The sequence below is a fragment of the Camelus ferus genome, chromosome 1 (genome assembly GCF_009834535.1).
Source record: "Camelus ferus isolate YT-003-E chromosome 1, BCGSAC_Cfer_1.0, whole genome shotgun sequence".
In the NCBI taxonomy this organism is placed as follows: domain Eukaryota; kingdom Metazoa; phylum Chordata; class Mammalia; order Artiodactyla; family Camelidae; genus Camelus; species Camelus ferus.
Genome location: NC_045696.1, coordinates 10,099,289 through 10,123,084, shown reverse-complemented (window position 1 = coordinate 10,123,084; position 23,796 = coordinate 10,099,289). Strand labels below are relative to the sequence as shown.

Genomic DNA, 23,796 nt, shown 5'->3' with positions numbered 1-23,796 from the left:
GCTCGTTTTCTGGAGACTTGTTAGTTTCCTGTTTTTTAAGGACTTAACGTAGGTTATTCCTTACTGTTCATCCTTTTTCCCTCTCCTTCCTGCTTTCCCCACAGCGTCCCTCCAGCCGCAGAGTGGGCCGTTCCCCAGTCTTCCAGACTGAAATACAGACAGTTATTCAATAGTCATGACAAATCCATGAGTGGACACTTAACAGGTACTTACAAATAAGAATTAATTGAATGAAATATGATCTCTGTTCTGAATGCACTTTGTTTCTAGCTGTTGGGCCAAAGAGTTTCCAAATGTCTCTATCTGTTTACTTTTTTTCTAAATAGGATTTTTCATTGTCCCTCTTATCTCAACTTCTTATTTACTGGTAAGGCTGTAGTTTCTCTACTTTCCAGTGCCTCAGGCTTTTGCCCCAGTGCTTCTTGGTGAATAGAACCTAGACCAAGGATCCTTCAGCACACCAAATGCCACTAGTGTGCAAATCCAAGCACTAGCGAAGAAACCCTGCTGTCAACAAGGACTGGTTCACTTTCTGAAGTTCAACTTTGTAGGTGAACTTGAAATTGCCTACAAAGAATCAGCAGTAATACAGAATTAAAGGTTTTTTGGAACTCGGCTTTGCCACTAACCAGCTGGAGGTCACTTTACCTGTTTGGATCTTATTTCTTTATGTATAAAAGGCCAGAATTATGTTATATGGTCTCTAAGGATTTTTAAAAAAAGGTTCTGTTGTCTACATCTGAGGCATACAAAGGATTTCATGATATTAATCCAGAAATCTTTCTAATAAGGGGTTAAACACTTAACATTGATTAGAAAGTTATAAAGAAAAGCATACTTTTAATAAAGGAAAATAGGGACCTCTGGTATGAACATTAAATGTAAAAGGCGGGGAAATATAACTGCTTTTTAACAAATATGAAGGGGGGGTGGAGAATGGGTTAATTTTCCTGGGATGGAGAAGCACTGATACTTAACACAAAACACTTTTAATTTCTGATTCTTACTTTTTTTTTTTTTTGCTATCACTTACAATTGCAATTTTTACTTCTAAAAGAAAAATTCATCCTTGTTTACAAATGTCCGGATTGGATGAAATTTTTTGAAGGGTTTTGATCTAATCTTGAGCCCTGTCCTAGGAAAGAGTCTTAGCAGTAATCGCAAACAAGCATGTATTTGTATTGGAAACGGTGAATTATGAGTATCCGCAAGTTCTCTATATGTTTTGCTCACTCTGCTAAAGGAGTAGCTGTCACTCTTAAGCACAACATGAAAAACCAGGCGAGCTCATTTGGGCACTGAAGGAATATTCAGCGGTATAGTTTTAAGTACAGTTTAATGTGATTTGACACCAGTGCATCATACAAACCCAGACCTATATTGTCAGTGAATCTGAAAACGTTTCTTCAAAGCATTGTTGGTGTTTGCTGTGAGTTACTTAAAATAGTATTCAGATGCAACATTTATGCAGAAAGTCTCTTTTCTTGGTAGGACGTGTGTTTTATGACTGAAGTGTAACACCTGTATCCCAAAGTCACTTGGATATTTAAAACTTTTAATCTCTGAGGCAGAAAATAAAATTTGAAACATACTAGAAAGAGCAGACTTTGGCTACTGTTTATCTCTATACTTATTACTGTTTTGCCCTGGAAAGAATTTAAGCTGGGAATTTCATTTTCATTTGTTGAGATAGATGAAATACAAAGATTATTGTTACAGGCACAACTATGAAAATAATTGTATGAATCCTCAACCCCCAAAGCAGTTACTCATTCAGCTTAAGAATAAGAAGAATGACAAGAAAGTTGGAATGTAAAGAGGCACAAGTGAAATTTTTACTTTAATTCTTGTGAATGCCATCAGATTCTGGCTGCGTCTGCAAGAATATGTTGTTAGGCGTAAGAATGCCATGGATTGGTCCCAAGAGAGGGAAGTGAGAACCTCTGAGCATGTAATGTGAGCCTATTCACTGTGGGAAGTGATGCTAATCTCTCAGGGGCACAATTTACCCCACTGATTACCTGGGTTTATTTAGCTGATACACCTGCTTAGGTGGGCACCCCCTTGTTCCTCCACAGCTTGATGTGTATGCTGTTGTGTGCTCTTAAAAGAGACACTCTTACAAAAGAGAGAAGGAGATACTCTTTAATCAAAGTTACATAAGCAATTCTAGAATTCTGGTAAGGCTGTTACTGCTTTTCCTCTGAGAAGAGGTATTGTATTAGCTCCTTGCATTCTGAAACAGTGAATGGGTTATTTAGTTATTCATATATTAATCACAAAAGCTAAAGGCCTGGTCATTTTGGACGAAAGCATTAACTTCACTGAATTATCTCTGTCCTTTTCATTCACGCTTCCCTACCCAAACACGGATGCCCACTGTAAGGTCTGTGAACTTGAGATTTCTGTTTATCCCCATAATGTTTCCTTATAAGCCGGTACTCCTTTCATGCACATAGGCTCCTACAGGATGGTTCCGTGCACACACAGCTTGATTTTATGATGTCCTGTTATGCTAAGCTACTGTCTTTGCTGTTGCTGATCTAACTTAACGTTTCACAACCTTGTCTTAGGATTTAGAGTCAGGCATTAAAGTTGCAAAAGACAGTTGTGATCTTCTAGTGCAGGGCTCGATGGGCTGTTTCGCTAAAGAGCAAAACAGTAAACATTTTAGGCTTGCAGTCCTACGCTATCGTAACTGCTCAGCTTAGCTGTTGAAGTACGAAAGCCGCCATCCACATATTGTGCTTAAGTGAATGGGTGTGGCTATGTTTCAGTAAAACTTTACAAAAGCAGGTGGCAGGCCCAGTATGGCCGATGGGCTGTGGTTTGTCAATCTCTGTTCTAGATCATTTCCCTCATTTCAGATACAAAGGAACTTCCTCTTAGAGAGGAAAGTAGTTTTGTTAATGTCACATGTCATTAGGGAGTGGAAAAGTCAGAACTGGAATCCATATCTCCCGACATCCAGGTCCAGGGCTTGTTCTTTTCATGTCTCGTTACACTTTTTACTGAGAGTAGATGAAATACGAACTTTCTTTTATATAGTTCTGAAGTAGGCAGAATTGTTTTAAGTGTCAAGTAAATCATTCACTAACGTTTTGCCAATTCTGCTTTAATGTTGCCATGTTGCCAACATTTTAAATACAGTGATAGAGACGAAATACAATGATCGGTGAACTTTCCTCATTCCAGCAAAACCACAGAACAAGCAAAATTTTATAGGTGGTTATCGTCCCAACACAGTTTCTACCACTTTCCATTCCTTGGTCTACCTGTCATCCTGGGACCACACCTTGGGAGTCAATGGTAGAATAAGGCATTTGTCTCTCCATGACACTGGTTTATTTAAACACACAACACCAGACACATAGCCTTTGTCTGGTATCTAAGGCTAGTTTCATGCCAGAAATAAAGACATTTACAAGTCTTTTAAGAAATGAGGGCTGATTTTGAGAGGAGAGTTGAAATTCCAGGAATTCTTCTTTATCGCTAACCTAGGAAATGGCTGTGATATTAGCCATTTGTATAAACTTGAGCAAGTCTATTTTTGTTTGTTTGTTTGTTTGTGTAATGGAATGGGTAGAAGAGTTCTCTCTAAGGTCCCTTCCTCCTCTAAGATTCTTTGAATCTTGTCTGAATTTGACAGTCATCAGGTGGAGGCTTCAGGTGGTGGCAGATGTTGAATTTAGAGAGAATAAGCTTCAGCTTGGTAAATAAAAACCCAATACAAATAGAGACGGTAACTTGGACAAAAGAGCACGTTATGTTTTGAAACTCTAAACTCTTACATACTCATTCTTTATGAAATATCCATTGAACAAAAATGTATTGACAATATGCCAGATGCTGTGCTGTGCTGCGTGTTTCTCCCCTTTTTCATTGGGGCTTGTTTTCCTTTATAAAAGCCCTTTAGGTAGTAGCAAATATTGTTTCAAGCACTGTCATTGCACGAGATTGCACGGTATGCATACAGAACACTGATCTGCCTAGACAGTGAAGGTTTGCTAATTCATCTTTTATTTTTTTCCCGGTTTTTGTTTAGGTCCTCAAGCAAGAACTATTCTTATGCAGTCAAGTTTACCACAGGCTCAGCTGGCTTCAATATGGTAAGGAATGAAAAATCTCCTTGGTTTGCATAAAGTGGAAACTTTGTTTCTTAAATTGATATGGCCTCATGAATCTTTAGGTTAATACTGTTATTTATAATGGAGTATATGGAGTGTACTTACTTTTCAGTGAGCTGTAAGATTACCTCATTAAAGGTCATGATTACCTCTCTTTTTCCCCTTTTGATTTTGAAAAATACAAAAATAGATTAATATAATGAATTCTCAAGAACTCAGCACACTTTAAGTAAGTCTCAGTTCACTGCTAACTCTGGTTCTCCCTTCCTCCTTTCAATTATTTGAAGTCACATCTGTCATTGTATCATTTTCATCTGTAAATATTTTTGCTTGTATCTCCAAAAGACATAGGGATTTTTTTTCTACATGACTATAATACGAATAGTAATAGAGTATTGAAGTACTGAAACTTTTAATACTAATTCTTATCAGTAAGTTAATCAGATAATATTTAAATTCCTTAGATTACTTCATAATTTTTTATAGTCGATTTGTTCAAATCAGGACTGAAATATACCTATATTTTGTAACAGTTGGTTGATACCTCTTTTATTTAAGTCTTTAACCTAAAAATTCCTGCTTGTCTTGTTCTCTAATCCTTTCCCACCTCACCCCTGGAAAAACCCCCAGATCATTTGTCCTATAGTTTCTTTTCTTTTTGTTTTTTAATTGAAGTGCTGTCGGTTACAATGTGTCAGTCTCTGGTGCACAGCACAACGTCCCAGTCTTGCATATACATACATAAATTCGTTGTCCTGTAGTTTCTTATAGTCTAACTTTTGATGGCTGCATCCTTGTGATTTTGATTCAGTCTTGTATTTCCGGTAGATTGGTAATTAGATCTAGGGAAAGGTTTCTCCACCTCCATTCTACTGACGTTTTAGGCCCGGTTACTCTGTTGTCGGGGGCTCTTCTGTGGATTGTAGATTGTTAAGTAGCATCTCTGGCCTCCTCCTACTGTAGTAACATAATCCCTACCCCCAGCTGTGACAATCAGAAGTGTCTCCAGACACTGACAAATCAGTGTGCAGTACAAAAATCAGTCAGTGGTTGAGAAGCACTCATCAGATTCAAGTTTGAATTACATCAGAGAAGTTACAGTGTACTTTTCAGGAGGTGCATAAATGTCTCTTTGTCTATTTTGTAATGATTTTTAGTAGCTATTAGTGAACATTGCCTAATTCCTACAGGGCTCCTTACATTTAAATGTTGACTAAAATGATATCTTAAGAAGTATGTATCTCTCAGTTATGTGTTATCCATTGATTCTGCCTGGAAAATAAACCCGGTCTATACGGTTTACCTGCTAGGTTTGTGATTATGCTGCAGGTACGTTGATGTGGTTGTTCCATAAATGAACAAGCTGTAGTGCCGCTCTCTTGGCCCATCCTGGTCCCTTCTGCTTTGTATTAAAGGGTCTGCCTTTTGCAATAGGATAATAATAGATCAGTTAATAAACATCTTATATCTATGACACATCCAGACTTCTTTAAGTCTGGGTGTGTTTCGGTATCCTAGGGCTCTCTGAAATAAACACTGAAGACCTAACATTTTTGAGGTTGGTGGTTCTCATGACTCTAGAATATAATGAAATGTTTAAGTTTCTCATTTATAACCTGCCCTCATTGAAAAAAAATATTTGAGTCTTCTCCTACTAGAATATTATATTCTTCTACATGATAAACAGATGCTTTAAATATTTACAGCCACTCTTTAGGCGAGTGTGGGGGAAAAACAGGAATTTAATCACACTTACCTAGGAGTGGGCAGTGGTGGGGCATGGGAAGGAAGAGAGAACAGGGTGAAACAGGCAGGGTTTTCATTTGTGACTCTGTTCTGCTTAAAAATAGGAGTCTGGCCGGTCTGGAGAAGGCAAAGCTAGAGGGGCAGGAAAGAGATCAGTGGTTGCTGGGGCTGGGGGCAAAGGAAGGGGTGACTGTAAAGAGACATGGGGGAATTTGGGGTGATCATCAAACTGTTCTATATATTGTAGTAGTTACGCAACTGAATGTTTGTCAAAACTTGCTGGTGGGGGTTGGAGGGTGGGGTGAGTAAAGCTCAGTGGTAGAGCACATGCTCAGCATGCATGAAGTCCTAGGTTCAATCCCCAGTACCTCCATTCAAAAATTAAAAACAAAAAATATTTGCAGAACTATATTCTAAAAGGGGCAAATGTTACTATAAGGAAATTTTACCTGTAAAAGGAAGAAAAAGAGGTTATGGCACCTGAGGAATTTCAGATTTAAGAGGAGTTTCTTGATTTATGGCATCAGCAAAGCCAGTCGCCCAGCGTAACATCTGTCCTGTTGGCGTTTTGGTGAACAGCTTTGTGGCCTTGTGTCCTCTTTTAGTGTCCAGAAGTTGTGAAGTAAAATCAGATTCTGCAACTTGGTAAAAAATCTGTTTACTTAGGTCCTAGAGCAAGTTGATTACGAAGAATGGTAGCAATTGAATGCTGAGATTAAGGAGCAGAAAATACCTTTCCTCTGTGGCTGGAGGCCATAAAGATCCACCCCCTGTAGGTCTGGATCAGGGGTTGGTCCACCGAGCTGAATCTGGCCTGCACCTATTTTTCTAAATGAAGTTTTATTTTAAAAACAACCATGCCCATTCAATTATTTGTATATTATCTATGGCTGCTCTCCTGCTCAACAGTAGAATTCAGTGTGATAGAAATTGTGTGTACAGCAAAGCTTAAGTATTTACTCTCTGACCTGATACTTCACAGAGCGTAGTGTTTAAAGACACGTGGAATATGAGTATAATACATTTTAAATGAGTTTGCAAGGATTGAGAAGAATGTGATTACAATCATAGTTGACATTTGTTGAATGCTGAACACCATCCCAACTAGGAGGATTGTCTCATTTTGTCTTTTCTACAGTGGTATGAAACAGGTACTACTTTTATAAACTGAGGCACTGTGAGACTCAGTTGGCCTGGAGTCAGAATAAGAAAATAGAACGTTTAAGTCACTCATGAATAGTAACAAGCAAGCACTTTCACGAAACTAGATTACAGTTAACTTTTTGTTGAACAGGAATCTTTCTGACATTGATCAAGATGGAAAACTCACAGCAGAAGAGTTTATCCTGGCTATGCACCTAATTGATGTAGCCATGTCTGGCCAACCACTGCCACCGGTCCTGCCTCCAGAATACATTCCACCCTCCTTTAGGTAAGGAACATTTGCCTCTTAAAAGAAATTGTGTGCTGAGCATGTGAATTTCAAACTTGGCTTTGCAGGCTGTGTATCTTACAGTCATTTTTATTCCCGGCAGGTAAATGAATCTATCCATGAATTCAAGACAATCTTCTGTAGGTTCTGTGTTAATCTTTGCCTGTTCTGTTCTTTATTTACAGTATATGAGCAAAATAATCAAGTAAAACCTAAAAAAAAATGGTGATTTTTGAGACAGTCCATATTATAGAAGCTCAACAAAACTTTAGCAGTTAAACCGTATCAACCTGTACACAGAAAATAAATCTAGGAGATTCTGCCTATGAATTCTATATATTTGAGAGATAACAAAATGCTGGCAATGCAGAAACTATGATCAGGAAGATAATTAAAGAAAATTGTGGTCTGAAATGCAATCTCAGTGGAGACGTTGAGAGGGTAGATCAGGGTCCAGTTGGGAGGAATCTGCAGTGACCGGTGTCCTCCACCTCCATATGTCTGCACACATACACACCTCCCAGACAACTACATCTTAAGGCTTTAACTTAAAGGACAAATTTGAGACTTTTCAAGTGTAAAGAAGAGCAAAAGAAACACAGATGAGAATTTCTGCCCTAATCACTCAAATGTCAGGAAAGACTGGTGGGAAAGGCCCCATAAAAGTAAGAGAAATGGAGTCATCGCTGTTTGCACATTCACGGTACAGGAAAGCGGAGAGAGCTGTGACTGTGCAGAAAGAGACTGGTAGCTGGGCAGTTTGTAAGATCTCACAGCTACAGGAATCACTACAAGAGACACTTAACACTGAGAGCTGATAAAAAAGCATAAAAAGAAGATAGGCAGATTGGTTTAAAAGAACAAGATTAGTGGTGTGAAGTGAAAGTAATCAGTAAACTAAGCGATTTGTTTTAAGGACTATGAAGTGTAGGCATTTCGTGTGTTGATTAAGAGAGAAAATGGAGAGACTTCTTAAAGGGAAAAGAGACGCTCCCAGTTAGCTGAGCTGCGAATCTTCCCTGGGAGGAATTTAATGTTCCATAGAGGTGATAACAGCGCACAGTCGCTCCGTCCCAGGTGCCGCCCTAGCCACTTGGTGATGAGTAGCTGATTTCATCCTTTGGAATTGCCTTCATTTTATTGATGATTCTAAACGTTTGAACAAGTTTGGCACTCAGAGTTTGATGATGTTCAGATATTCATTTTTTAAAAGCTCTTTGTAACTAGAAAAGACCAAATCTTTATCTTTTCCTCACTAAAAATGAAATTTACTCCATGCTACGTGACATAATCTTTAAAAATTTTTATTCATAATTTGCTCAGTTCTTCCTCGGCAGCTTTACGTGAATCCATTTATTTTTTTCTTTTTTCTTTTTTTTTGCAATTGCAGAAGAGTTCGATCTGGCAGTGGGATATCTGTCATAAGCTCAACATCGGTAGATCAGAGGTTACCGGAGGAACCAGTTTTAGAAGACGAACAGCAACAACTAGAAAAGAAACTACCTGGTAAGCCAGTCTTTATATTTGACTTGTAGCTTATTAGAGATTTTCTATTTGTAAGGCAAAGATGGAGGTAAAAGTAAATTTAGGTTTTGACATTCTTGCTACTATGTTCCTTTAACTTCACCTTAGTCAGAAAGAAGACACTTTTAATACACTTTGGGATTTGAATATATGTATAGAAATAAGAACATTATGTATTCTGCTACTGCACCCTTGTTCTAGCTTTTAAATTGAGGTCTGATTATTTACCACTTAACAGAAATTTTATAAATGTTATCTGTAAAACACTCAAACTTGATAAGCTTTTCAGGTGGTTGCTTAATACCACTGCAGAAGCAGAATGTAAAATTGCCCACTGTTATTTTCTCATGTTGTTAGAGAATTGGAAGCTCCTTGATAACAAGAAGCTATTTTAAATTTAGTATGAACCTAATTTAAATTATCATCATTTATAATGATAAATCATCACACTGTTAAAATATTCTGTGGTAGTTATGAATTATTAATGATGAGATGCGGATTGATATTCAGAAGTACTAATGACATGTATTATAGAGTCCCTTTATGTTACCCTTGTCAGTGTCATTTTGCTGTATTTTAAGTGTTTAAGGGATAATTGACTTGCTGAGGACACTTGCTTCTCACAGTTCTGGAAAACAGGAAGTCCAAGATCAGGGTAGCCGTTCAATTCTGTTCCTGGTGAGGGCGCTCTTCCCAACTTGCAGATGGCTGCATTCTCACTATGTCCTCATGTGGTCTTTCCTTGGTGTGTGCACATGAAAAGAAAAGGATAGCTTTCTCTTCCTTTTTTTGTAAGGCCACTAATTCATAATGAGGGCCCCATTGTTAGGACCTTATCTTAACCCCTGGCTACAACGGTCCCATCTCCAAATATCACCCACTGGGGCTTAGGGCTTCAACACATGAATTGGTAGGGTAGAAAACATTCAGTCCACGACATTGGCCTTACCTAGTCACTCTCTGTTCTCCCTTTCCCCCAGCCCCTGGAAATTACCAATCTGCTTCCTGTCTCTTTGGATTTACCTATTCTGGATATTTCATATAAATGGTGTGATGCAGTTGGTGACTTTTTTATGTCTGACTTTTTTCACTTAGCATAATATTTTTGCGATTCATTCACATTGTAGTATGTATCATTACTTCATTCTTTTCTCTGGCTGAGGGGACTTTCAGTTTTAAGGTAGCAGGAGTAAAAGGGATGCTGCCTCCTCTGAAATCATTAAAGGAGCAAGCAGAACAAGAAAATGAAATTTATTTGCATCTTTGACCTCTAATCCCTAACTACTGTGTGTAAGGGAAGTCTGTCTAAAGCAGTGAAGGCCAGGCAGGAATGTGGGAAGAAGCCAAGAATGGATGCTCACAGCCACACATCTGAAGGCAAAGTATGAAAGGAAAATTCTTGAAATAGATCAGGAAACAATGGGATGGCATGCTACACAGGCTGGCAGTGAGAGGTTCCCTTGTCTGGGTTGGCTCCAAGGACGCATGCGAGGCAAACACAAAATTGAATAGACACTGCTGAAAACATAGTAAGAGACATGGAGGATGGAAATTTTTTAAGTAAAATAAAGTGGATGTAAACAGTGTTAGCAAGGATTAGAGAAAAAAATAATTGACCTGGGAATAGATCTAAAATTCGTAATTGGTGTTCTGAAAGACGGAAACCGAATAATGGGTTAGAAAAAATTATTTACAGAATATCATCTACCTAACAATTAGGGCACAACTTGCTCTTCAGTGTGAAACACAGGGTACTTACCTTCCTACCTCTGCTTTCAGAAAGCATCATGTTAAGATTGAAGCCACATCAGCACAGTTTTAAGCAAAGGGAAAAAAAGGTTGAAAGGGAGAGATTCATGTATGAAAGGGATGGGGGTCAGGTGCTGAAATCAAAGTCATAGAAAAGGGAAAGGGCAGAGAACAGAGAAGGAATGGAGATGGAGCGATGATGCAGAATTGCTGTCGAGAGATTATTCTAGAAATCACGTTTGGTGTTTTGAACACCATGATTTGGTGTTTTGAACACCATGATTTGGCGTTCCTCCTGGAGGGGAGAATATGTAAACAAGAGGTTAGGTGGAGAGCATTTAAAAGGAGGGCATCTTCAGTGAGGGCAAGGCGGAAGGCAGCTTAGAGAGCTCTGGTTTGCAGTTAACACTACACATTTCAAATATACCATTGAGCTTTTCCTTTGACAATAGTATGTTGAAAAGCACAACTTTGTGGGTTCTTTCTGGGCAGGGTAATTAGGTTTCATTTATTTATTTTTAATGGAGGTACTAGGGATTGGACCCAGGACATTTTCCGTGCTAAGCAAGCGCTCTACCGCTGAGCTATACCCTTACTACCTGAAAATCACTTTCCCTCCCTGTTGTTTCTTGTTTTAAAGTCACGTTTGAGGATAAGAAGCGTGAGAACTTCGAGCGCGGCAATCTGGAACTGGAGAAGCGGAGACAAGCGCTCTTGGAGCAGCAGCGCAAAGAGCAGGAGCGCCTGGCCCAGCTGGAGCGGGCGGAGCAGGAGCGGAAGGAGCGGGAGCGCCAGGAGCAAGAGCGCAAAAGACAACTGGAGCTGGAGAAGCAACTGGAAAAGCAGCGGGAACTAGAACGGCAGAGGGAGGAGGAGCGGAGGAAAGAAATCGAGAGACGAGAGGTGAGCAGCTGTGACGCAGCCCCGTAATTAGCATGTGCGCTTTTTCAGAATTGTCCAAGTAATAAATTAATACAGCCTTTTTTTTCATTTTACAACTCAGTAGTTTTAGTTAGTCACGAAGTTATGTAACCATTCCCAGTAATTTATCACCCCTGGTAGGAACTCCGTACATACCCACTAAGCAGTTACTCCCATTCCCCCTCCTCCCTGACCTTAACAACCGCGAATCTACTTCCTATCTCTATTGCTTTGCCTATTTTGGACATTTTGTATAAATGGAATCATAGAATATGTGGCCTTTTGTGTCTGGCTTTCACTGAGCATAACATTTTCAAGGTTCATCTAAGCTATAGCGTGAATCAATACTTTATTACTTTTTATGGCTGAATAATATTCCATTCCATGGATAGACCACATTTTAGTTATCCATTCATTAGGTGATGGACATTTGGGGGTTGTTTCTACTTTTTGGCTATTATGAATAATACTGCTATGAGCATTCATGTACTAGTTTTTGATAATGCAGCCTTGTCGCAAACTACTGGTATCAGTTAAGAATTTTTTCCCAACCTTTTTTCTGCATTGATATACATATGTAGAAATAAAAAGATTGATATGGTAGAAAGGTTGGGGTTTAGTGTAATTTTTTTTAACCACTATAATGGTATCATACTAATTATATTGTTCTGCACCCCCACCTTTAAAATAGATGTCTAGGCATCATCTCTGTATTTTACGGAAAGCTTCCTAAATTTGGTACCATACCTGGATAGGGGCAAAGCCAATCTCTTGTCTGTCTTTCCAATTTTAGTATATTGTTACAGAGGCAATGCCATGATTCTCTCTTGTGTGAATGAAAGGTATTTTAAAGATGGGGAATTTTTCTTTATTAAAAAATACTTTATCCCCTGATGGTTGCTTTAGAAAACTTGTAACCATAAGCTGCCTTTTATTTAGGCAGACACGCACAGATACTAACAGGATTTTCATTTCTAGAATGACAGCCAAAAGACAGTCTTCCCTTCTTCAGTGTTTGAAAAAAAAAAGACATTTTAGAGCGTTTATTCAGAATTATTTAATTGGCATTTACTATGTGCCAGGCATTGATAGTCCCTGGAGATGTCGTGGTGGATAAGTACTCCACCTGTCTTCCAGGCCCTTACTGTGCAGTTGGAGCACAGGGATGTAAGAAGCAATTGAACAACTGCAATACAATAAAGAGTACCAGGTTCTCTGACAGATACCCTGCCTAGCAGTCATCTCAGTCAGAGTTGAAGAGAGCTGACGTTGCCAGAGAAATTACAGATCCTTCTGTGGTGAAAAGGAAATGAATGAGGAGGGAGATGGGGGTCACAATTTAAAACTTGAGCTAAATAATAACTTGCCATGTGCCAAAAGAAATAATAATTACTCATTTGGTGGGAGAATGCTTTTTTGGTTTTATTTTTTGTTCTGGAGGTTTTGGTTTGATTTTACTAGATTAAAGAAATGTTCCTTGTTTTTTATGAGTCAGTGAATAAGGGAGAGCAGGTTTATTTACATCAAGCATCCTTAAAGGCATAAAGAATTGAATGTCAATACTGAGACAATCCTGCCTGTTCTCAACTATATTAGCCTAAGTATTCTCTTTTTTCCCGCACTTGTCCAAAAATTTTTTTTGCTATTTTATAATAAAAATTTCTTTTAATATTTAATAATATTTAACCCCTAAAAGAAAAGACTTACTAGATGTAAAGTTTATTAAGCGATATTGTATAGTGTAAGAAATAAAAAATTAATAAATCGTCTATGTCTGTCACAGGCTGCAAAACGGGAGCTTGAAAGGCAACGACAACTTGAATGGGAACGGAACCGGAGACAAGAACTATTAAATCAAAGAAACAAAGAACAAGAGGACATAGTTGTGCTAAAAGCAAAGAAGAAGACTTTGGAATTTGAATTAGAAGCTCTAGTGAGTGGTTTGATTATGCTTTGAGAATCTGCTTACACTGAGCCATGAAAATACTAATCATTCTTATTATTTTTCATCTGTTAAAGAATGATAAAAAGCATCAACTAGAAGGAAAACTTCAGGATATCAGATGTCGATTGACGACCCAGAGGCAAGAGATTGAGAGCACGAACAAATCTAGAGAGTTGAGAATTGCTGAAATCACCCATCTACAGCAACAATTACAGGTGAGAAAACATGTCCCTTAGTAGCTTTTTGGCTTCCATGCCTTTCTCTGATTCATTTCATTCATTTATTCACTCAGCAAACATCAAGCATCTGCTAGGCGCTGGGAAGGGAAGACAAAATAGACACGGTCATTGCCTGAAAATAGGTTGTCTAGTAACTCAGCACACTTGCTGACACTGCTGCGTGCTGGCACGGTGCAAGCTCTGGTAAAAACTGAGGATCCAGCAGTGGATAGCAGAGACAAAGAGCCTTCCCTCATGGAGCTTACCCTCTGTTTCAGGGGAGACAGGCACTAATGAAATAAGACAAGTATGTAATCTATTAGAAAATGAAAAGTGCTGTGGAGAGTGAGTAGGGAGGAGTTAGAGAATTCTCAGCAGTAAGGAGGGCTGTGATTTTAAATGAGGTGGTCAAGAAATGCCTCTCTCTGAGGGTGCTGCTTGAGCAAAGACTTAAAAGAGATGAGTGGTTGAGCCAAGTGGCTATCTGGCAGAGCAAGTTCTAGGTAGGGGAACAGCAGTGCAGAAGACCTGAGGCTGTAGCCCATCTCTTTGATGTCAGTTTCAGCAAGGAGACTGCTGTGGGTGTAGCAGGTAGGCTGGATCATATAGGACCTGTAGTCCACTTACAGGACTTTGCCTTTATCGTGTTAAGCACAAGTAAATAAGTGCAGTTAAGTATATTAGGGGGAGTTCTGGAGATTTATGTATAGAGAATAGTTGGTAGCTTGTTGATAATCAATTGACCACGTTTGTAAAAATCTTTTCTAGACTCTGTTCTATTCCACTGATCTGTGTCTGTCCTTTCACCAGTATTTCACTCAGTTGATAATTTTAGTTTCATAATAATTTTTGAAATCAAGTAGTATGAGTTCCTCAATATTTTTCTTTTTCAAATTATTTTGCCTATTTAGGCCCTTTACATTTCCACATAAGCCTTAAAATCAGCATGTCAGTTTTTACAAAAGTACTTAGGATTTTTATTGGAATTCCACTGAGTTTATAGATCAGTATGGGAAGAGTTGACATCTTAATAATATTGAGTCCTATGATATCTCTCAATTTTATTTGGGTTGTTACAAATTTCTTCCAGCAGTGTTTTGTAGTTTTCAGTGTACAAGTTTTGTACGTATTTTGTAAAGTTCAGCCCTAACTATATAGAGGTTTTGATGCTATTGTGTGTAATGTATTTTAACTTTAATTTACTACCGTTTGATGCCAGTATTTAGAAATAATTCATTTTTATAGTGACCTTATATCTGTGATACTGTTTAGCTCATTTATTAGTCCTAATAGCTTTATCGTAGTTTCCTTAGAATTTCTAAATGCATAAACATTGTGAATAAAGATAACTTTATATCTTACTTTCCAATGTATATGCCTTTTATTTCTCTTTGTCTTAACTGCATTGATTACAACCTCTAGTACTATGTTAAATAGAAGTGGGGAGAGTCTTGTCCTTGATCTTAGAGGGAAAGCATTCAGTCTCTCACCATTAAGTATGCTGTTAACTGTAGGTTTTTGTTGTTGTTGTTGTTGTTGTTGTTTGTTTGTTTGTTTTTTGTAGATGCCCTTTATCAGGCTGAGGGACTTTCCTTTTGTTCCTTGTTTGCTGAGAGTTTTTATCATGAATGGATGTTGAATTGCATCATATTTTTTTCCTGTATCTTTTGAGCTGTTCATGTGTTTTTATCCTTTATTTTGTTAATATGGTGATTTAAATTTGGTTGAAATTTGAATGTTAAACTGACTTTCCATTCTTGGGGTGAACTGAACTTGATATTAGTGTTTAAAAAATGTTTTACTGGATTCAACTTGCTATTACTAGAGATCTTTTAATTTAAATTCATGAGGGATATGGTTTATCCTTTTCTCATAACTTCCTTGTCTAGCTTTGGTATCAGGGTAATAAATAAGAAAATAAGTTGTAGGATATTCTTTATTTTCTGAAAATACATGAAATGGTAGTCTTCACTTAATACCCGTGGGGAACTTGTTGCAAGTTGCCTGATGATACCAAAATTATGGATGCTCAAGTCCTTTATATAAAATGGATAGTACAGTAGTCCTTTCATGTCTGCATATTTGGATTGAAATTTGACCCTAGGCTGGTTGAATCCAGATATTGTGGACTGTAGTGGTAGCTACCATTTATTGAAAGCCTGGCGTGTGCCAGGTCTGCTCAGTGCTAAGAGTGTAATGTGAATATTTAATAGAGTCCCACAATAATCTGGTAAGAGCACTATCATCATTCTCACGTTATAGGTGAGAAATTGAAGATTCTAGAAGGGAACATTCTAGAATCAGTTTCTAGCATTCGATTTCTAGCTGGAAAGCAGGAGTCCAAATCGGAAGCCAGGTCTATGTGACTTTAAGACTTTACTTCTAACCTTGATAGCACACACTGCCTCCCTAGATAACCCCATCAGCTTCTCTCTTAAAATCCTGTGTATTTCTATAACTTTCTCTCACCTCCTAAAATAGTTACCAGATTCCAGTCTCAGTACAGTTAGTCCACATGTGTGGATTCAACCAACCCTAGGATTCAGGGGCTGATTGTACTATGCCATTTTATATGAAGGCCTTTAGTATCCTTGGATTTTACTATTGAGGGGATCCTGGATCCAATCCCCCATGGATACTGAGGGATGCCTGAGTTTCTTCCTTAAATTTCTGGTGGCATTCAGTGGTGAAGCCTTCTGGGCCCAGAGCTTTCTTTGTGGAAGGACTTTTATTGCAGAATTTATTCAGTAGAAACAAGGCTATACCAGTTTTCTGTTTTTTTTCTTTAGTCTGTTTTAATAATGGTATCTTTCAATTAATTTTTGCATTTCATCTAAATTAACAAATGTATTTATATACAATTATTTACAATATTCTCCCTATTGTTCTTTGCCAGTCTGTAGTATCTGCAGTGGTGTTAGTTCTTTCATTCCTGATACTGGGAATTTGTATCTTTTCTCTCCCAGTCCAACGCCTCCTCTCCTTCCTCCTTCCCTTCCTCCTCTACCTTCCCCTCCTCCTCCTTTTCTCCATCTAACTAGGAGCTTATTGGTTTTATTAATTTTTTTCTTTTCCCCTATAGTATGCCTGTTTTCAATTTTGTTTACTTAGGCTTCTTATTATTTCCTTCCATCTATTTGTTTTGGACTTAATTTGCTTTTTTCTAGCCTCATTAGGAGGAAGCTTAGATTATTGAATTTGGACCTTTCATTTTTGATAATGTATAAACACTTTAAGCTATAAATTTCCTTCTAAGCATTGTCATAGTCATATTACACATTTTAATGTTATATTTTTATATTCATTCAATTCAAAACCTTTTTTTGACTACCTTTATCATTTCTTTGATGGGTTATTTAGAATTATGCTGTTTAGTTTCCGAATACTTGGATTTTTTTTTTTGTTTTACAGCTGTCTTACTGATTTTTTATTTATTTATGGTATGATCTGTGAACATATTCTGTATGATTTTAATTCTTTTTAATCCTTTTAAGTTTATTGAGACTTATGTTACGGCTCAGCATGTGACTGTCTTGGTGACTATTCCATGTGCGCTTGAGAAGAATGTGTACTTTGTTGAAGTTGGGTTGGGGGTGGGTTTCCATAAATGTCAGACGATCAAGTTGATTCATGGTTTTGTTCATGTCTTCGGTGTCCTTACTGATTACCATTGAAGGCCTCATCAATTTGAGATACTAGGATATGACATACAATGTAAATAGTGTCAGAAGTTTACTGCTAGAAATTGTTTGACAATATTTTAAAATGCATGCACCTTTTTAAAGTATATTCTTTTATATGGTAACTCTTTATGTGTTTTTCATTAACTGTTTATGAGAAGTTTCATGAAATATTCCCCTGTAAAATTTAAGAGTGAAGATCATGTGCTTATTTATTATCTCACTGAATGACGTGTGCCCAAACATGTAAGATTGATGCTTAGTGTGTTCAGTTATTGGTAACAAAATAGAAATCAAGATTCCTAAAAAAGTAATGAAGTTAAAAATAATTCATACTTTGAAGAAAGCCAGGTACATAGTAGGCAATGAGATATTGATTTCCTTTCCTTACAAGAGTTAGCAGATTCCTGCTATGCAAATAAGTCAGGTAGCCCTTCATGTTGGTTTGACCTATTTTAGAAACTTCGGTTGTACATTTAAAAGTAATGTTTATATAAGTAAACCAATCTCAAAGATCTGAGCCAGGCTTCATCCTGATACTTCATTGTTTGTCCTGGTTCAGGAAAGAAACTTTGGGACTGGGTAAGAGGCCTTGCCTGAATTTAGTGAGGAGAGTAAGAGGAGAAACTCGGTTGGCTGTGCTCTTTTGGGAAAATGATCTAATTTGTGCATTCTGTTTTCTCCAAATTGGGGCCAAGAGGTGTGCACATGTGTTTGTGTGGATTATGCATATGAGAAGATGCTTCAAATCCTCTGCATTGAGCTATGTATCTCTCTACCGTTCAGACATGTAGTACACAAAGGTTTATTGTACACAAACCAGTCTGTATCTAAAGGTGGTTGTTCCAGAAAGGACTGGTTTATTGTACACAAACCAGTCTGTATCTAAAGGTGGTTGTTCCAGAAAGGACTGGTGAAAATAATAATAATAATAATAAAATATAATTAATAATAATAATAATTATTATTATTACTACTACTACTACTACTACTTTATTAATGGAGGCATTGGGAATTGAACCCAGGAGCTCTTGCATTCCAAGCATGGGCTCTATTGCTGAGCTATACCCCCCACCCCTTGAAGTCCTCATTATTTTTTTTCTGATGAAAATTTTTAATTAGGACATTTTTATTTTTTCAAACCAAAAGTTAATATAGAGAGATTTTTTTTTCTTAAATCAGGGTAAAAATAAAAGTTAAATATTCCTTAATAAAGGCTGGAAAAGCTGTCCTTTTTTCCCCCCCACTTTAGGAGTTTATGCTAGCACCTTCCATGTACCTTAGCAAGCCATGGGTGCATGCACGCACACACATGTACACACACATACACATGCACACAGTGAGTATAAAAACATGAACGCATAAACATTTTCACACACAACCAGAACCATGTGTGTGCAGACTTCCAAACACATATATGCATAAGACTTAATGGGATTCCATATGGACTGCATCTCACATCCTCAGCCTTGCCCTCATCTACCTACCTCCCTCTGTTCCCCCCAAAGCTGATGTTTTTGTGGAAAAATTTCTGGGTGTCTTCTTGTTCCTTTATGTTCCATCCTGAGGACCCTTCCAGGGACCCTGTCCCATGGAAGAGCTGTCCTTTTACTAAAATGTATAGAAACTGTATTGAATAATTTCAGCAAACACAGTTGCTTGTTGAGTCAGCCATGAAAACTTCAAACAGCTTCATACAATGTGTTTTAGCTTTTATCTATGTCAGTAAAAAAATAGTTGGTTCGAGATTTCTGTGTACCTGTTTAAAACTGTAGCTCTATCCTGAATGGTGGACAAACGTGTGGCAGCTAAGATTCTAACTGTTAATCTCTTTTTGATGTCTGTTTCCAGTTTCAGGTGTGTGGGAATCCTCATTTCAACACCATTAAAGATCAAAGTTCAAGACAGAATAGTTCCTGTTAAAACTACTGAGTCAGTTTACAGACAGCAGGGTCACTGCAATGGCATTTGATCCCAGCACAGTTGCGAGGTCATTCCTTTGAGTTTTCTCTGCTGAGTTGTACTTTAGGTACATTTTTTAAAGCTTATAAGTAAGCAGTAAGTCAACAAAAATGTAAGAAATATCAAGGGAGCTATAACTGTCTTAACTTTATTTCAGTGAAAAGCATTTGGCCAACAGTTAATTCCTCAGCAAGAAAACAAGAACCCTGACTAGCGATTAAATGCAGTTTCACTATAGAGGATTTGGGATGAGATTAGGAGAGTCTTTGAGGGATGAGAAAACTGACCTGTGCCTGCCTGCACTTGGAGGGTCTAAACACGGTAGTTTTCTGCATCATTCATTGCTGTTTTCTCTTTCTCTCCTAGGAGTCTCAACAAATGCTTGGAAGACTTATCCCAGAAAAACAGATACTCAATGACCAATTAAAACAAGTTCAGCAGAACAGTTTGCACAGTAGGTGTTTAATTTTTAAGGTTGACATTTTCCTTTTTTTCCTGGCAAGAATTTCCTTAGTTGAAATGAGAGCATGAAAAGCCACTTTTCCTCACTGCTCATTTGTTTTTTCCTTCTTGCAATGTTTTTCTGAAATAGGGGATTCACTTCTCACACTGAAAAGAGCCTTAGAAGCAAAAGAACTAGCTCGGCAGCAGCTCCGAGACCAACTGGATGAAGTGGAGAAAGAAACTAGGTCAAAACTACAGGAGATTGATATTTTCAACAATCAGCTGAAGGTAACTATTCTGTGTGCAGCCTACATGTACCTGCTACTCCTTCACTTTTCTAACTGGCTAGGTGATTAGTTGATACTTGTTCCCAGGCAGAAAAATATATTGTGCTGATTTGTCAGCCTTTATGAAAGCCTTCACACTTATGGATGAATACTGAACAGTCTAAGTTGAATTTTTTCTCCTTTAAAATATGAAAATGGATTTGGCATCTCTAAATTAGGGCTGAGTGAGAGGCCCTGTCTCCTGGCATCTGTCTTTTAACCTGAGTTACATTTTTACACATCCCCATCCTTTTTGGCTGTTGGGAACTACATCAAGTTGAATTCTAAAAGCTAGGCTCCAAAAGCTTGATCTTTGAAGACAACTCAGAACGAACTGTTGTCTCTTTTAAAACTAAAAATTTTTCTGCCTCTTCTTACCTTCAAGATTGTCCTTGAATACAGATCTGTATTTTGTTACCTCACATTTTAAAATTTTGTTGCCTAGTGGAGTAATTGCTTCTGTCTCCGTGGCAGAAGTGGTGTATGGTTTTGCCATATTTACACAGTAAAACCCAGGGAAATGCCAAAGCTCTTAGGGAATGTAGCAGGGGTTAGATCACAGCCTTTTTCTGATTTGATACTTTTCATTTAACTTTACGACTTTATCATCTTAAGAATGATTATTATCTTGTAATAAAACTGGAAGGCGCACAGTTCATTTCCTAGCAACAATGATCACATACTTTAGATTAAAGTAGTTATTAGAGTTTTTAATCAATTATGTTCTGATAACAAATTGGATTTTACACTTTTTTTCCTCAAATATTTTCTTCTTTCAACCTACAATCCTTTATACAGTTTAGCTTTTGGCACTAGGAAAAAGTTAAAATCCTGTTCTTCATTAGTAGAAATAGAAAAACAAATCAGAAAACATATCTGAGATTTTTAGTTGACTTTTGAGTTGAGATTCTAGGCCAAATTGTCTAGACATCTGAGCTAGTATTTGTTTTTTTGTTTTTTTTTCAAGGTAGTAAGTAATGAACTTTCCTCAGTTGTACAATTTCAGGAAAGTGATCTTAGGGGAAATATTATTTGAGCCAACTTAGTGTTTCGGAGATTTTTTGTCTTTATGCTTATACAGGATGGGTGTTTGTGTGTGTGTGCACTATATATGTATGTTCTATATTTGTACACATGTGATGATGTGTCATAAGTCAATATTGAAAGTACCGCTGTCAGTTCTCCTTTTCTAGAATAAACACGATAGAAATCCCTGCATTAACTCTGTGACTTGTCACTATTTCAAGCAAAAAAAGTATGGCACTGTTGCAAGCTTGTAGTCCTTTTTAACAGTCTCTGGGAATATAGACTGTTAGGTATTCAGGTTATCTTCTGAACCCAGGTAGTAATTCAGATTTCTGCCTTAATCTTAAGATTCCTTTCTCTAAAAATCTGACCCAAAACAAGATTTACATACGAGAAAATGATACTCCAGTGGGTGATTTTTGATAATGCCCAGATGATTTACAGATTATTTTGGCTGTTGCATTACTATCGTCATTGCTAAAGAGAACATCCTTAAAATATGCTGTGAGTCACTCTTACTGTGTTTAATTGACTTATGCTACCTTCAGTATTACAGTCTCTGATACAAAGGCTAATTTTTTTAGCCCTTTGTCTCACTAGTCCTTTTTCCAAATATACTTATTTTTAAATAAGAACATTTCTTTCTGCTGTAATTTTTATTTTAGTTTTTCATTATTTTAAATTTAAGTCAGTATGGCTATATTATTTTGTTATTTAAAACTCATTTGGAGGACCTAGTGACCTATGTTATGTTACCTTACTGCTTATTATTTCTAGTATTCCTCTCAAATCTGTTAAGACCAAAACAGAAACAGACTGAAGAATCAAAAGATTTATAATTTGAGACAACTCAGAGGCAGATTTAAGATTTGACCTTTTGGGTATCTCCTGCTTTCTTTTCTTCATTGTAGTCACATTGGAGAATATGAAGCCTTTCTATTCCTGACTTTAGAGCGTGTATTCATTAGCAATTACAGTATCTTGTAAGATGAAATAGACCAGGAGAGCCAGCATTCTGACCCTTTGGGGTTTCTCCCATGCTAGTCTTGATTCAGCAGTGTCTTTACAGCACCCTCACTAACGATGCAAAAATTACTCCTCCCTTACTGAGAGTGAAACAATGGCAGCTGTCCAGTCATCCCACACATTGAATCTGATGATGTGAATTTGCTAAACTTCCCTCTCCCAAAGGGAAACCAGCCCGCAGGGTATAGAAAAGAAAATGGATCGTTCATCTAGGGAAAGAAAGTTTAATTCCCTCATTATCAGCTAGTATGGTGACAATGGAGAAATACCTTATGGAGTGCAAAGGTTTAAAATCAGTTGGTCGAAACATTAAACCTATATTCAATGGCTGGCACCATAAATGAGGACTACATTCAGCAAAATCCAACTCTCACAGTTTCTTTGGTACAAAACTACTTACAATAAGCCATTCACTTCTTTTGATGCACACTAAAGGTCGTGTCCAGTTTGTCAAGTATAAGGTCATATAGGGAACAGTAACACCCTGCTTTAGCCCAGATTCTCAAGTATGAGACTGTGATTGGGAACTACACTTGGATTTAGTTTCTTGAATGAGAAATAGTTTTTCCTTTGTTTCTTTGCTTTTTTTTTTCAATATGCAATCTGGTTTAGTCTATCTACCAGATGTCTAGTTCAGATTCATTCTCATGAGAATCTCTCCTTTTTCCTTCAGTTAAGCAATAATTACACTTATGCCTCCTCACCCATAATAACTAGTAATGGAAATGCTCAAGTCATTAACTGAAGAGGGAAAAAAATTACTTTTGCAGTTGGGTATTTGTTTCATATTGGTAGCAACATACTGAGAATATAAAACATATTTATAGTGTTCTGATCAGATGTTATTCAGGGCTGTGGAGCATAAGGTCTCTAGAATCTTGGACCTTTACATTTTTGTCTGATCTCATGGAAGTTAAGAACTCATTTTTTCCATTTAGAAAAGGCTATTTTTCCATGCATTTTAGTAGACATTTACCTTATAGATACGATATTTATGTTTTCCAAAAATGATCCCAACATGTAAGTGTCTTTCTGTCTTTATCACCCAAAACCAAGAATTACTTGAAAAAGGAAACAGGGTGAATAAACCTGGCTTTTTTAGGTCTGTAGAAAAGGGGGGAAATAAGAGCACTTTGATGTTGAAGCTTTTATGCTAGAATTCCCATCGATAGCCTTTGTATTTTCACTGCCTTTTATGTGAACAGTAAATTTTAGTTTTTTGATGATCAAATGAAAAATCTGACCAGCGTTTTAACCAGGAATAATTGATTTTGTTAGTAATTATTGCTAGTATGAATGAACACTTCTTAAAGTAGTTTTAATTCAGTGGACCAGATTTTCTGCTTTTTAAATATACTCAATATGCAGCAAGTAATTTATCATGCTGGGGAATCAATAGTCTTGTATTCATGTTCTAGAAACACCAGTTTAAAATTAGCGATTATCTATGACTTTCTCTTTTTACCTCATTTTACAGGAGAATCAAACATTTTTTGGAGAATTCATAGAGTCATTCTGATAATTATTTTTCTTACATACAGTGCTGAGCTATAGGTATAAAATTGTGGTCTAACAGGTGTCAGACACCATTACCAATAGGGACTTTTTGGACAGCAGCACTTGACCTCACCTTGCCTTTGGCAGTGTTAGTAGTTACTGTAAGTTTTCCT

General features: G+C 37.3%; 1 protein-coding gene across 1 annotated transcript in view; it reads left to right on the top strand.

Annotated features, from left to right (window-relative positions):
- The window catches only part of ITSN1 (intersectin 1), a 189,781-nt gene that overhangs the window by 75,992 nt on the left and 89,993 nt on the right, over positions 1-23,796 (top strand). The window contains 9 exon segments of the mRNA XM_032472559.1: positions 105-205; positions 4,046-4,109; positions 7,168-7,305; positions 8,696-8,811; positions 11,219-11,481; positions 13,283-13,432; positions 13,519-13,659; positions 19,671-19,758; positions 19,897-20,036. Coding sequence (XP_032328450.1) covers positions 105-205; positions 4,046-4,109; positions 7,168-7,305; positions 8,696-8,811; positions 11,219-11,481; positions 13,283-13,432; positions 13,519-13,659; positions 19,671-19,758; positions 19,897-20,036 — 1,201 coding nt within the window.